Source organism: Salmo trutta, chromosome 23 (genome assembly GCF_901001165.1).
Source record: "Salmo trutta chromosome 23, fSalTru1.1, whole genome shotgun sequence".
NCBI classification, from domain to species: Eukaryota; Metazoa; Chordata; class Actinopteri; order Salmoniformes; family Salmonidae; genus Salmo; species Salmo trutta.
Window position 1 is genome coordinate 16757419 of NC_042979.1, and position 14294 is coordinate 16771712.

Below are 14294 nucleotides of genomic sequence, written 5' to 3' on the forward strand. Positions count from 1 at the left end.
GTCATCCCTTATTCCTGTGAAGAAACGTTTTCAACAATGAATATTGTGAAACAGAAACAGATTGACCAATGCACACCTGGATTGCCTCACAAGGATAGCAACAACAGACTATACATTTAGAATGAATTCAGTCAAGGAGCAGATGGGACATTTTCGCTCATCCAACTACTGCGGTGACCCTTAATATGGGTCTTACACACATCGAATAGGCTACATAACGTATGTATATATTTGTGATGTGCTGTACATCAAATCAATTGCATGTGCTCTATTGCTCTGAATCTTCTCTCAATTGATAATGTCGGAAGAAAAAGTACAAATTAAAGATCTGTGCGGCCCTCTGAATGATTGTCTCAACCCAAAGTGGCCCCCTTACAAAAAATAGTGAGTAACACTGCAGTAACCTAACAAAATGTGGAAAAAGTAAGGGGTCTGTATACTTTGCAAAGGCATTGCAGGTTAGGACATTTTGAATGAGAGATTGATAAAAGGAAAGTGTGCACTTGGTTCTTTTTCTCAAACAGCAGCAAAGGTTGGTATTTAATCTCATTAAGAAAAAAAACACAATTGCCTTTTTGAACTATACTATATACTGTCTTTTCTTACTAGCACTAACTTTGTTGATGGCTACTTTATTAAGGGTCACCCCCAAAGCCAATTCCTCCTTTGGTCGTCTTTCCTTCCAGTTCTCTGCTGCCAATGACTGGAACGAACTGCAAAAATCTCTGAAGCTGGAGACTCATATCTCCCTCACTAGCTTTAAGCACCAGCTGTCAGAGCAGCTCACAGATCACTGCACCTGTACATAGCCCATCTGTTAACAGCCCATCTATCTACCTACCTCATCCCCATACTGTATTTATTTATCTTGCTCTTTTGCACCCCAGTATCTCTACTTGCACATTCATCTTCTGCACATCTACCATTCCAGTGTAGAATTGCTACGCTTTATCTTGGCCAGGTCGCAGTTGCAAATGAGAACTTGTTCTCAACTAGCCTAACTCGTTAAATAAAGGTGAAATAAAAAATAAAAAGGGAAAAACTACATACTATAACCACGTTTCCATCAACAGTTTTTATGCGAGTACTGTATAAAAGAAAATCTCGACAGCTACAGTATGATGGAAACAGTAAGTTTCGCTACAATTTTTATAAATGCTGACAGGTATTTTGTTCATTTGACATGGATCTTTTTGTGTCTGAAAGATTAATAATGTGAGAAATTGCGGTGGAAATGCCTTTGTGTAAATATTGATATAATTACCATCATATTGAAGAAACTTGGAGTCACAGATGAAATAAATTATGATGAAATTCACAAGGTGGTGAAAGTGCATGGTGATGAGATTGATGCTACAGCTGAAGTCTGAAGTTTACATACAGCTTAGCCAACAAATACATTTAAACTCAGTTTTTCACAATTCCTGACATTTAATCCTAGTAAACATTCCCTGTCTTAGGTCAGTTAGGATCACCACTTTATTTTAAGAATGTGAAATGTCAGAATAATAGCAGAGAGAATGATTTATTTCAGCTTTTATTTCTTTCATCATATTCCCAGTGGGTCAGAAGTTTACATACACTCAATTAGTATTTGGTAGCATTGCCTTTAAATTGTTTAACTTGGGTCAAACGTTTCGAGTAGCCTTGCCATCTGTTTTGTGAAGTGCACCAGTCCCTCCTGCAGCAAGCACCCCCACAACATGATGCTGCCACACCCGTGCTTCACCCGTGTTCTTCGGCTTGCAAGCCTCCCCCTTTTTCCTCCAAACATAACGATGGTCATTAAGGCCAAACAGTTCTATTTTTGTTTCATCAGACCAGAGGATATTTCTCCAAAAGTACGATCTTTGTCCCCATGTGCAGTTGCAAACTGTAGTCTGGCTTTTTTATGGCGGGTTTGGAGCAGTGGCTTCTTCCTTGCTGAGCGGCCTTTCAGGTTATGTCGATATAGGACTCGTTTTACTGTGGATATAGATACTTTTGTACCTGTTTCCTCCAGCATCACTTTTCACACCAAAGTATGTTCATCTCTAGGAGACAGAACGCGTCTCCTTCCGTAGCGGTATGACGGCTGCGTGGTCCCATGGTGTTTATACTTGCGTACTATTGTTTGTACAGATGAACGTGGTACCTTCAGGTGTTTGAAAATTGCTCCCAAGGATGAACCAGACTTGTGGAGGTCTGCAATTTTTTCTGAGGTCTTGGCTGATTTCTTTTGATTTTCCCATGATGTCAAGCAAAGAGGCACTGAGTATGAAGATAGGCCTTGAAATACATCCACAGGTACACCTCTAATTGACTCAAATTATGTCAATTAACCTATCCGAAGCTTCTAAAGCCATGATATAATTTTCTGCAATTTTCCAAGCTGTTTAAGGGCACAGTCAACTTAGTGTATGTAAACTCCTGACCCATTGGAATTGTGATACAGTGAATTATAAGTGAAATAATCTGTCTGTAAACAATTGTTGGAAAAATGACTTGTGTCATGCACAAAGTGGATGTCCTAACCAACTTGCCAAAACTTTAGTTTGTTAACAAGAAATTTGTGAAGTCGTTGAGAAATTAGTTTTAATGACTCCAACCCAAGGTTATGTAAACTACCGACTTCAACTGTACATTCCAATAAATATCACGGGTCTTTTTCTGGTGACATGATGATTGATGCTTGACTGCCATTCGACAAATACAAATATTATCGCTCTTATCCATAATAATTTAATAATGTAAACTAGCCTACTCGCACAGCCTATCCGCACTGTATCTGCGAGCTGTTGCCTAGAGTGCATGTGTCAAGACCAGAGAAGGCACATTTGCTATTTAACGCAACCGTTTTTATGACACAACTATTGGTAGAGTTGAAAATGCAATGGAAATACATTGAACTTTACATTTTTATTCAGTACATGAAAACTTAAGTGAAAAAGTACATTTTGTGTGCACTACATCACGCACTGATTTTTATCTGCATCAAGTCAGTATGGTGGAAACACACCACTGGTGGGAAAATGCGCATATTTTCTTAATGTGGATTTTTGAATATTCACATGAAAATCTATCGCCAATTTGATGAAAACCAAGCATCTGACTGTGATATGTGGTTGGCTCACATAGCTACCTTAATATGAATGCAATAACTGTGTCGCTCTGCATAAGAGTGTCTGCTAAATTACTTAGAACATACATTTACATTTTATATATAATTTCAATATTCAATTATTTCATTGAGGGCGTGATATCTAGCATTAATCAGTGGCATGGTGTGCCAGTTATGTAATTTCAGTAAATAGGGAATTGTTACACATTTTTGTCCTCACGGATATCAAACAGGGAACAATGCCTTAGAGAATGGGCTGCTTTGATCAGGGGCCCCATGTCAATGTACTGTACGGAGCCTCTGATCACACACACAGTCATCCATCCATAACCTAGAGACCTCCTCGATTACTTTGAAGTAACAATCCAGCTGAAGGTGCCACTTCATGGACACATCAGTTCTCAAGGGAATTCAATTTTGCTCACTGTCACGTCACACTGTCTTTATGCACAAAGGGAAGACATCACACAGCAGGCAGCAATGTGTCTCAATTAGAGCTAAATCTACAGGTGTTCTTGTTTCCTAACAAATGGTTTAAAATGGGGACAAGACGTTATTATCTGCTGCACGAAGAGAACAAAGCGGAGAAGAATAGGATCAAAGCATTGAATCACAGAGGGGGTGAGAACAGTGTTATGTGTCAAGACAAGTAGGGTCTTGTCTCCTGACTAGTTTATCAGGGCGTAGGCCTGTAGTCTGTGTGCTGTCTACTGCAGCATTAGAAATGCAAAGAGCTGTAACACAAGACTATGAGCCTTGCACAGATTCACCGGGGTGAAAAGAGAGCACAATTACCCAATACGAACATTGTGTGTGTGTGTGCACTTAGACATATTTGCAATGTCAATCAAAAGACCTTGAAAGCGTAATATTCATAATGCACTGTTGTACACCAATTTCAAATTGATTGCAACGAGAATATGAAAACATGATGTATACTTATATGTATTCATTTCAAATAAAATATTTTTCAGAATGTTCTTTTATAATGAATGTGGCTATGATGAACGTACTCTAATTGAACTATAAAATCTTTAATATTTATCATTTTATGGGTATTTCCATCTATGTGGATTAGTAAGAATTCCTCTCTAACATGCCTGCTTCTTCTCTCCCTTTCTGTCTCTCTATCCGTAGGTTCTAAGCTGTGTGATGGACGACTGGCGCACCTCCCACTCCTCCTGCTCCTCGTCCTCCAGGCCCTGCTACTGCTCTGCTCTGGTGAACGCACCTGCCCCCACAGCTGCCGTTGTGAGGGGAAAATCGTCCATTGCGAGTCAGCTGGCTTCTCAGATGTCCCTGAGAACATCTCAGTGGGCTGCCAAGGCCTCTCTCTCCGCTACAATGACCTGCACACACTGCTCCCCTACCAGTTTGCCCACCTCAACCAAATCCTCTGGCTCTACCTGGACCACAACCAGATCTCTGCTCTAGATAGCCGGGCCTTCCAGGGGGTCCGCAGGCTTAAAGAGCTGATCCTCAGCTCCAACAAGATCTCTCAGCTCCACAACGCCACCTTCCATGGGGTGCCCAACCTCCGCAGCCTGGACCTGTCCTACAACAAGCTGCAGATGCTGCAGCCGGGGCAGTTCCATGGCCTGAGGAAGCTGCAGAACCTCCACCTCCGCTCCAACGGCCTCACCAACATCCCCATCCGGGCCTTCCTGGAATGTCGCAGCCTGGAGTTTCTGGACCTGGGCTACAACCATCTCCGGGCCCTCACCAGGACCACTTTCCTGGGGCTGCAGAGGCTCATGGAGCTGCACCTGGAGCACAACCAGTTCTCCCGGATCAACTTCTTTCTGTTTCCACGTCTTGCTAACCTGCGGGGCCTCTATCTGCAGTGGAACCGCATCCGAGCAGTCAACCAGGGCCTGCCCTGGAGTTGGCACACGCTGCAGAAACTGGACTTGTCTGGTAACGAGATCCAGACCCTGGACCCAGCCGTATTCCACTGCCTGCCCAACCTACAGATCCTCAATCTGGAGTCCAACAAGCTGTCCAACGTGTCCCAGGAGGCAGTGTCTGCCTGGATATCCCTGACCTCCATCAGCCTGGCGGGTAACGTGTGGGAATGTGGGACAGGCATCTGCCCACTGGTGGCTTGGCTGAGAAACTTTCGAGGCACTAAAGACACCACCATGATATGCAGCAGCCCAAAGCATCTCCAGGGAGAGAAGATCATGGAGGCTACGAGGAACAACGGAATTTGTGAGGAAACGGACTACTTCCAGACAGAAACTCCTTCCCCGACCCCAGATTTAATTGAGACGACACCCGACCCAACCCCTGCTCCCACCAGCCCCCCTCCACCCCTGCCTCCACCTACCACCCTGGTCCCCCTACCCCCACCTTGGCCTCAGCCCCTTCCCCGACCCACCTTCCCAAGCCGGGTAGGAATTGACCCCAGAGACTCCCCTCCCAAGGCTCCACCCTCCCTCCGCAGCCTGGTGGTGACTCAGCCCCCAGAGCTGGAGCTCATGTCCTTCCACAAGGTAGTGGTGGGCAGTGTGGCGCTCTTCTTCTCCATGTCGCTCATCCTGACCGTCATCTATGTGTCGTGGAGGCGCTACCCGAACGCTGCACGGCTCCTGCAGCAGAGCTCTGTGGTGGGCCGCAAGCGACGGAAAAAGAGCCCCGAGCCAGAGCAGAACCTGAGCTCCCAGCTGCAGGAGTATTACATGAGCTACAACCCGGCCGCCACCCCGGAGGGTTTGGAGGTGCTCGGCAACGGGACTGGCTCCTGCACCTGCATCTCTGGCTCCAGGGAATGCGAGGTATGACCCGTCACATCAGCCTTTAAAAACAAAACCCCAAAAGCAAAAACACAAAGGCTCAAGAAAGAGAGGTAAATCCTTTATCAGGCATACACTGTTAAACCCCCATGCAGCTTTTGTAATTGTATTTTTAAATCATCCATGTATGTCTAATTCATCACTGTGTGTGTTTATTTAATGAAAATAACTTCAAAATATATTTTTTATCATTTATTTCTCTTTGTCCTTTCAAATGCTCAGTCTGATTATGTGGCCGTTAGGAAACATATTTGAAAATATTTGCATGCACAGCCCTGATTGGCTAATGGTCTAGAGCCCACCCCCTTACCCAGATGAACAGTCATTGGTCTATTATAATCAGATTGCATTGTGATATCACGTGGGCCAAAAGTTCCATCCCACCTTAACAGGCTGAAATTGTAGGCGTTGTTTTCAAACAGCTCTTACACGAAAACGGCATTTTCACAATATCAGAGTGTTATTTCGACCTCATAGTGCAAAAAAAGTTATACAAAATAGGGTAAGCACCCTTGAATCTTGGTTCATAACACGGTCGACTTAGAACCTTGACGGTTTCCAATTATTTCTGCGGTTTTGATTCATAAATCCAACCAGACACTGGAAACGTACATTTTTCTATTTAGAACCAGGAGGCAATGGTAACCTAGCTCGGGTTCAGGGAGCTGCATTATTACTCTGCCACGTGTCATGTTCGGCTCTCTGGCTTTAATGCAATTTGTTTCGTTTTTGGTTTGTATAGTTTATTTACCAATCAGCTTATTTTTGTACAGCGTTGTGCTTCAGCAGCATTTTGAGGCACAGTATTTAATCATGCACATGATGAAAAGCAAAAACATTTTGCATGGCTCCAGTGACAGATCCTGGATACACTGTTCCTGCTTTAAGGTCTCACATACGTCATCGATACGACATCATGGCTTGGCTCCTTGGATGGTTAGATATACTGTAGATTAGTCACAACATCATGTTTGTTATGTTTACTACACTCATAATATGTGTGTATTTAATCTATAGGGGTATTTCTTTAAAGGCCAAAATTAAAGACAACGCAGGAATTATTTTAAGGCCACTAGCTAGTTTACAGTACATAACCCCGTCTTGACCTAACTGAAAAGTGAAGCTCTCCAACTCATAAGAGTCCAATAAACAAACTCCAAGTCTATTCAAGCCAAATCACAACATGGATTAAGGAGGTATTGATCAGCATTAGTAGGATCCCCCATAACAGAGCGACTGGACCTTCCCTGGCTGCCTGTCTGCTAATGTGGCAGGGTAGAAAAAGGAGAGGTGGAGATCAACATGCTCCCAGTCTCCATGGCTGGGTGCCTATTACTGGTGGCTTATTTAAAGGACCACTCTGCAGTTGCTACATCAAATGATGGACTTCTAAATTAATGATATGTTCCCATTGATTCTTGAAGATTATAACTTAGAAACGCCTCGACCTTAGTTCAACTGTCGTACCCCATCAGAACCTAAAATATAAGCTTGTTTTAGTCCAATGTTTGTAAACAAATTAAATGTAAATAAATACTGAAATGCCTCAAAACATGGTTAAAACTATAGTGTAGATATCATCAATGGTCAATCCTTGCATCCATCTATGAATTTGAGATTGGTTATATTTCTCCAGCCCCGTCCCTGAGCTTTTTACCTAAACAGGGCCGGGGACTATTCTATGTTATTATTTTAACTCCTGATTGCTGCTTTAACTGCCTCGGTGGCCCTATACGAGCCGCATGTTAACATCAGAAGCCTCCTCCCTAAGTTTGCTTTATTCACTGCTTTAGCACACTCCGCCAATCAAGATGTCTTAGCTGTGTCTGAGTCCTGGCTTAGGAAGGCCACCAAAAATTCAGACATTTCCATCCCCAATTACAACATTTTCCGTCAAAACAGAACTGCTAAAGGGGGCGGAATTGCAATCTACTGTAGAGATAGCCTGCAGAGTTCTGTCATACTATCCAGGTCTATGCCCAAACAGTTCGAGCTTCTACTTTTAAAGATCCATCATCTCTCCAGAAATAAGTCCCTCACTGTTGCCGCTTGTTATAGACCCCCCCTCAGCTCCCAGCTGTGCCCTGGACACCATATGTGAATTGATTGCCCCCCATCTATCGTCAGAGTTCATACTGTTAGGTGACCTAAATTGGGATATGCTTAACACCCCTGCCGTCCTACAATCTAAGCTAGATGCCCTCAATCTCACACAAATTATCAAGGAACCTACCAGGTACAACCCCAAATCTCTAAACATGGGCACTCTCATAGATATCATCCTGACCAACTTGCCCTCTAAATACACCTCTGCTGTTTTCAACCAGGATCTCAGCGATCACTGCCTCATTGCCTGCGTCCGTTATGGGTCCGCGGTCAAACGACCACCTCTCATCACAGTTAAACGCTCCCTAAAACACTTCTGCGAGCAGGCCTTTCTAATCGACCTGGAAGGATATTGACCTCATCCCGTCAGTAGAGGATGCCTGGTTGTTCTTTTAAAAGTGCCTTCCTCACCATCTTAAATAAGCATGCCCCTTTCAAAAAATTTGACCTAAGAACAGATATAGCCCTTGGTTCACTCCAGACTTGACTGCCCTTGACCAGCACAAAAACACCCTGTGGCGTACTGCACTAGCATCGAATAGTCCCCACAATATGCAACTTTTCAGGGAAGTCAGGGACCAATACACACAGTCAATTAGGAAAGCAAAGGCTAGCTTTTTCAAACAGAAATTTGCATCCTGCAGCACTAATTCCAAAAAGGTTTGGGACACTGTAAAGTCCATGGAGAAGAAGAGTACCTCTTCCCAGCTGCCCACTGCACTGAGACTACGAAACACTGTCACCACCGATAAATCCACGATAATCAAGAATTTCAATAAGCATTTCTCTATGGCTGGCTATGCTTTCCACCTTTCTACCCCAACCCCGGCCAACAGCTCTGCACCCCCCACAGCAACTGGCCCAAGCCCCCCCCCCCCAACCAGCTTCTCCTTCACCCAAATCCAGACAGCTGATGTTCTGAAATAGCTGCAAAATCTGGATCCCTACAAATCAGCTGGGCTAGACAATATGGACTCTCTCTTAATAAAATTATCCGCCGCCATTGTTGCAACCCCTGTACTAGTCTGTTCAACCTCTCTTTTGTATCGTCTGAGATTCTTAAAGATTGGAAAGCGGCCACGGTCATCCCCCTCTTCAAAGGGGGAGACACTCTAGACCCAAACTGTTACACACCTATATCCATCCTCCCCTGCCTTTCTAAAGTCTTCGAAAGTCAAGTGAACAAACAGATCACCGACCATTTCGAATCCCATCGTACCTTCTCCTCTATTCAATCTGGTCACTGGTGCACCTCAGCCATGCTCAAGGTCCTAAACGATATCATAACCGCCATCGATAAAGACAGTACTGTGCAGCTGTCTTCATTGACCTGGCCAAGGCTTTCGACTCTGTCAATCACCGTATTCTTATCGGCAGACTCAACAGCCTTGGTTTCTCTAATGACTGCCTCACCTGGTTCACCAACTACTTCTCGGATAGAGTTCAGTATGTCAAATCGGAGGGCCTGTTGTCCGGACCTCTGGCAGTCTCTATTGGGGGTGCCACAGGGTTCACTTCTTCGGCCGACTCTTTTCTCTGTATATATAAATTATGTCATTCTTGCTGCTGGTGATTCTCTGATCCACCTATACGCAGACGACACCATTCTGTATACATCTGGCCCTTCTTTGGACACTATGTTAACAAACCTCCAAACGAGCTTCAACGCCATACAACACTCCAACTGCTCTTAAATGCTAGTAAAACTAAATGCATGCTCTTCAACCGATCGTTGCCCGAACCCGCCTGCCTGACTAACATCACTACTCTGGACGGTTCTGACTTAGAATATGTGGACAACTATAAATACCTAGGTGTCTGGGTAGACTGTAAACTCTCCTTCCAGACTCACATTAAGCATCTCCAATCCAAAGTTAAATCTAGAATCAGCTTCCTAGTTCACAACAAATCCTCCTTCACTCATGCTGCCAAACATACCCTCGTAAAACTGACTATCCTACCGATCCTTGACTTCGGCGATGTCATTTACAAAATAGCCTCCAACACTGTACTCAGCAAATTGGATGCAGTCTATCACAGTGCCATCCATTTTGTCACCAAAGCCTCATATACTACCCACCACTGTGACCTGTATGCTCTCGTTGGCTGGTCCTCGCTACATATTCGTCGCCAAACCCACTGGCTCCAGGTCATCTATAAGTCTTTGCTAGGTAAAGCTCCGCCTTATCTCTGCTCACTGGTCACCATAGCAACACTCACCGTAGCACGCGCTCCAGCAGGTATATTTCACTGGTCATCCCCAAAGCCAACACCCCCTTTGGCTGCCTTTCCTTCCATTTCTCTGCTGCCTATGACTGGAACGAATTGCAAAAATCACTGAAGTTGGAGACTTATATCTCCCTCACTAACTTTAAGCGTCAGCTGTCAGAGCAACTTACCGATCGCTGCAGCTGTACACAGCCCATCTGTAAATAGCCCATCCATCCAACCAACTCCCTACCTCATCCCCATTTTTGTTTTTCTTTTGCACCCCAGTATTTCTACTTGCACATCCTCATCTGCACATATATCACTCCAGTGTAAATTGCTAAATTGTAATTACTTTGCCACTATTGGCCTGTTTATTGCCTTACCTCCTTACTTCATTTGCACACACTGTATACAGATTTTTCTATTGTGTTATTCACTGTAAGTTTGTTTATCCCATGTGTAACTCTGTGTTGTTTTTGTCGCACTGCTTTGCTTTATCTTGGCCAGGTCGCAGTTGTAAATGAGAACTTGTTCTCAACTGGCCTGCCTGGTTAAATAAAGGTGAAAAAAAATAAAAAATTGGCCCCCTGCCTGCCAGACTGCAGTAGCTACGGCCTTCTTTAGCCTCTCTAGCCGCTTAACTCAACAGTGTGTTTAGTAAAATAGTAGAGGGCATAGTGGAAGGGGCATTTGGTTAGCTCCCGCCTGTTTTGGGAAGATTTATGGTAATCATGAAAGAGCCTTAGCAATACGGGTAATCCCAAAGCTTATGATAGGGCTGTTTAATGCAGATGGATGCCCCAGGCCTGCCAGGATGAGGCACTTATTTATACCCAATACCAGGGTAATTACAATCACCAGCCACCAGCACCACGTCTACGTTTGATCTCAGGAAGCATGTTTCCCTGTACAGATGCACTGTTTTATCAATGGATACGCACCTGAAGTGATTTAGTAAAATGGGATTATTTATGCTCTGAACGGTATCGTTTTGGAAGGAGGAGAGAAAAAAAAGTGACAGAAAGTAATTTGTTTATTAAACTCAACTGGAAGGAACCAAAGATCACAGTAAGCAAAATCTAAAACCCTGTAAATGTTTGGTTTGTATAATGAGTAAATTAATTCACACACTTGTGTGTTTACAGGTTGAATGAATGATGCTATTATAGTGCTGCAAAACAAAAGAAGTCCACAGAACCTATGTTATCCATATGAATTATCACTTTATGATCAACATTGTTTACCCTTACTGCTCACTGCAGTTTGCTAATTGTTTTATCAGTTTTTATTTTTGCCTCTGTCTATGCAGCTAAGTAAGCCTCCAGCGTCATTCATTGTAATAAAAGTATAAGGCTTTTATTTGATTTCAAAACACCCATGGCACCGACGTCAAATTTTCATTCTGCACAAACCCTTTTCTAATTATTTTTAAATGCTTCACCTTTTGTGAGTTATTTGAGAAATATTTCATATAGGACCTATAGGCACCAAGTTACCAAGCCATTCATTAAAATTCCTCTTAGTGGCTAAGCTCCTCTATGACAAGGAGAGCTGTTGCGTGGCTAATTCTTTTGCACTCTGTCAACATGTTATGCCCTTAATCCATGGAGATACAGAGACCTCGTATTACCTGCAAAGTGATTAACTCAACTTTAAAGGCTGGCATATTATTTCTGATTGGAACTTTGTTTAATTCAATCTGAGTTTTCTCTCAGACAATGCATGGATTTTCCCGGAAGGGGATCCCAAGGCCTGTACTTTCTTGTTTTCATGGAAACATGCCAGTGAAATGTAGCCTTAGTACGAATGTGTTTCTCCCCATTACAGTGACAAAGTGAATCTCATCATCTCAAACACACAGACACTTTTCTCCCTGTCCTCTGCAAAGTACTAAAGGGGGTCTACAGCAGGTTTTTTTTCTATGGTATGTTGTTGCTCATTTCGGGGAATGTTTAATAATTGAGCAGCAGGCGTCAGCTCGGTTTAGCTTGATAAAAGAGCCATATTGCCGACCAGCACAGCCTTTCATTATGGCTCAGTGCAGTGCAGGCAGTCCCAACGGAAAGCGGTGAGAAAGACTGTAAGTTGCGGCCCGTTCTCAAGAGGAGGACGAGCGAGGAATGCTGCATGCTGGGTCAAAGCCCAATTAAAGCACCAGGGAGAAAGGATCAGAGATGGTGTGATTTTTCCTCTGAGGCTGTTTCAGTTTGGTCATCAAAGGTGTTTGGACTCACCAAAACGTAAATTGTTAATTATAATGTCAAGTCTGGTTTACTGTGCAAGTGCCAATAATATGATTATAACTGGTGAACACAAAACTGGGTAGTTTATACAGAGGTAGTTCGTACAGAGGCATATTTCTCGCCTATAAATCAAAAATATAATCATTGAGAGGAAGTCTATGCTTTATGTCCTAAAAGCTCAATGCAATGCTTTATGCTCTGAAAGCTCAATTGGAACAGATTTACATTCAGACGGCTCCAAAACACTTACATTTGTGTTAAATTACCTGTACACTACAATGCCCCCCTCTGATATTTCCTTTCAAATAGAGAGAACGAGTGTTTTCTTGCCAGTGGTAATGGAAGATAGCACTGAGACACAAACTGAGAGCATAGTCACAATAAATACATTTTCATATGGTAGAAGATGTTACACATATTTGTGTTTGTTGGCTGAAACAATGAACCCCTCAGGAAATAATAGCCATGGTTTGATGATATAAACAGCGGTTAGGTGCAATTAATGGAATACTTTTACCTTGAAGAGTGCTCATCAGGATAAGCATTCAATCAGCATAACAGTTTGTGAATTACTATGGTGCATAGCTTCACTTTTCCCCATTAGGCAGTTATGAGCTACACTGCTACACTGCTGGAGAGAACTATTTCAATCAGCTGTTAAAGTGACTGAACATTGTCTGCTTCCTCAAGATAGGATGTTTAAAGTGATGCTCAAAGGTTTTTTTAAATAATTGAATAGTTAAAAAAAAAAAACTTTTATGATAGATCTCAGTCATCAGCGACCATCCGTCATTTTCTCAGGTATATTAGCAGAAACATCAAGCCAAACATAAAGGGATGAGCAGTTTCATGTCCCTTTTATTCTGAAACCTAAGTTGAAATGTCCAACATTAAATACAGTGCATTCGGAAAGTATTCAGACCCCTTATTCTAAAATGTATTAAATCTTTTTTCCCTTAATCTACACACAATACCCCTTAATGACAAAGCAACATTGTTTTATTTTATTTATAAAAACAAAAAACAGAAGATACTTATTTACATAAGTATTCAGACGCTTTGCTATGAGACTCGAAATTGAGCTCAAGTGCATCCTGTTTCCATTGATTATCCTTGAGATGTTTCAACAACTTGATTGGAGTCCACCTGTGGTAAATTCAATTGATTGGACATTATTTGGAAAGGCACACAACTGGCTATATATATATATGTTCCCACAGTTGACAGTGGCCGCCATCATTCTTAAATGGAAGAAGTTTGGAACCACCGAGACTCTTTCTAGAGCTGGACGCCCGGCCAAACTGAGCAATCGGGGGAGGGAGGTGACCAAGAACCCGATGGTCACTCTGACAGAGCTCCGGGGTTCCTCTGTGGAGAACCTTCCAGAAGGACAACCATCTCTGCTAAAAAAGGCACATGACAGCCTGCTTGGAGTTTGCCAAAAGACACCGAAAGGACTTTCAGAACATGAGAAACAAGATTCTCTGGTCTGATGAAACCAAGATTGAGCTCTTTGGACTGATTTCCAAGTGTCACGTCTGGAGGAAAACTTGCACCATCCCTATGGTGAAGCATGGTGGTGGCAGCATCATGATGTGGGGATGTTTTTCAGTGGCAGGGACTGGGAGACTAGTCAGGATCGAGGGAAAGATGAACGGCCAAAGTACAGAGAGATCCTTGATGAAAACCTGCTCCAGTTCGCTCAGGACCTCAGACAGGGGTGAAGGTTCACCTTCGAACTGGACAACGACCCTAAGCACACAGCCAAGACAACGCTGGAGTGGCTTTGGGACAAGTCTCTGAATGTCTATGAGTGGCCCAGCCAGAGCCCGGACATAA

The 14294-nt window shown here is 43.2% G+C and overlaps 1 protein-coding gene across 4 annotated transcripts in view; it reads left to right on the top strand.

The window, feature by feature from the left end:
- LOC115159489 (leucine-rich repeat transmembrane neuronal protein 4-like) overlaps positions 1-14294 on the top strand; it is a 61717-nt gene that overhangs the window by 23281 nt on the left and 24142 nt on the right. For 2 of the 4 annotated variants that reach the window (XM_029709249.1, XM_029709250.1), the window contains exon 2: positions 4238-5877. In XM_029709249.1, the coding sequence (XP_029565109.1) occupies positions 4238-5877 (1640 nt within the window). Of the gene's footprint in view, positions 1-4237; positions 5980-14294 lie in introns of those variants that run through there. The other 2 variants (XR_003868895.1, XM_029709252.1) reach the window with 2 other exon arrangements.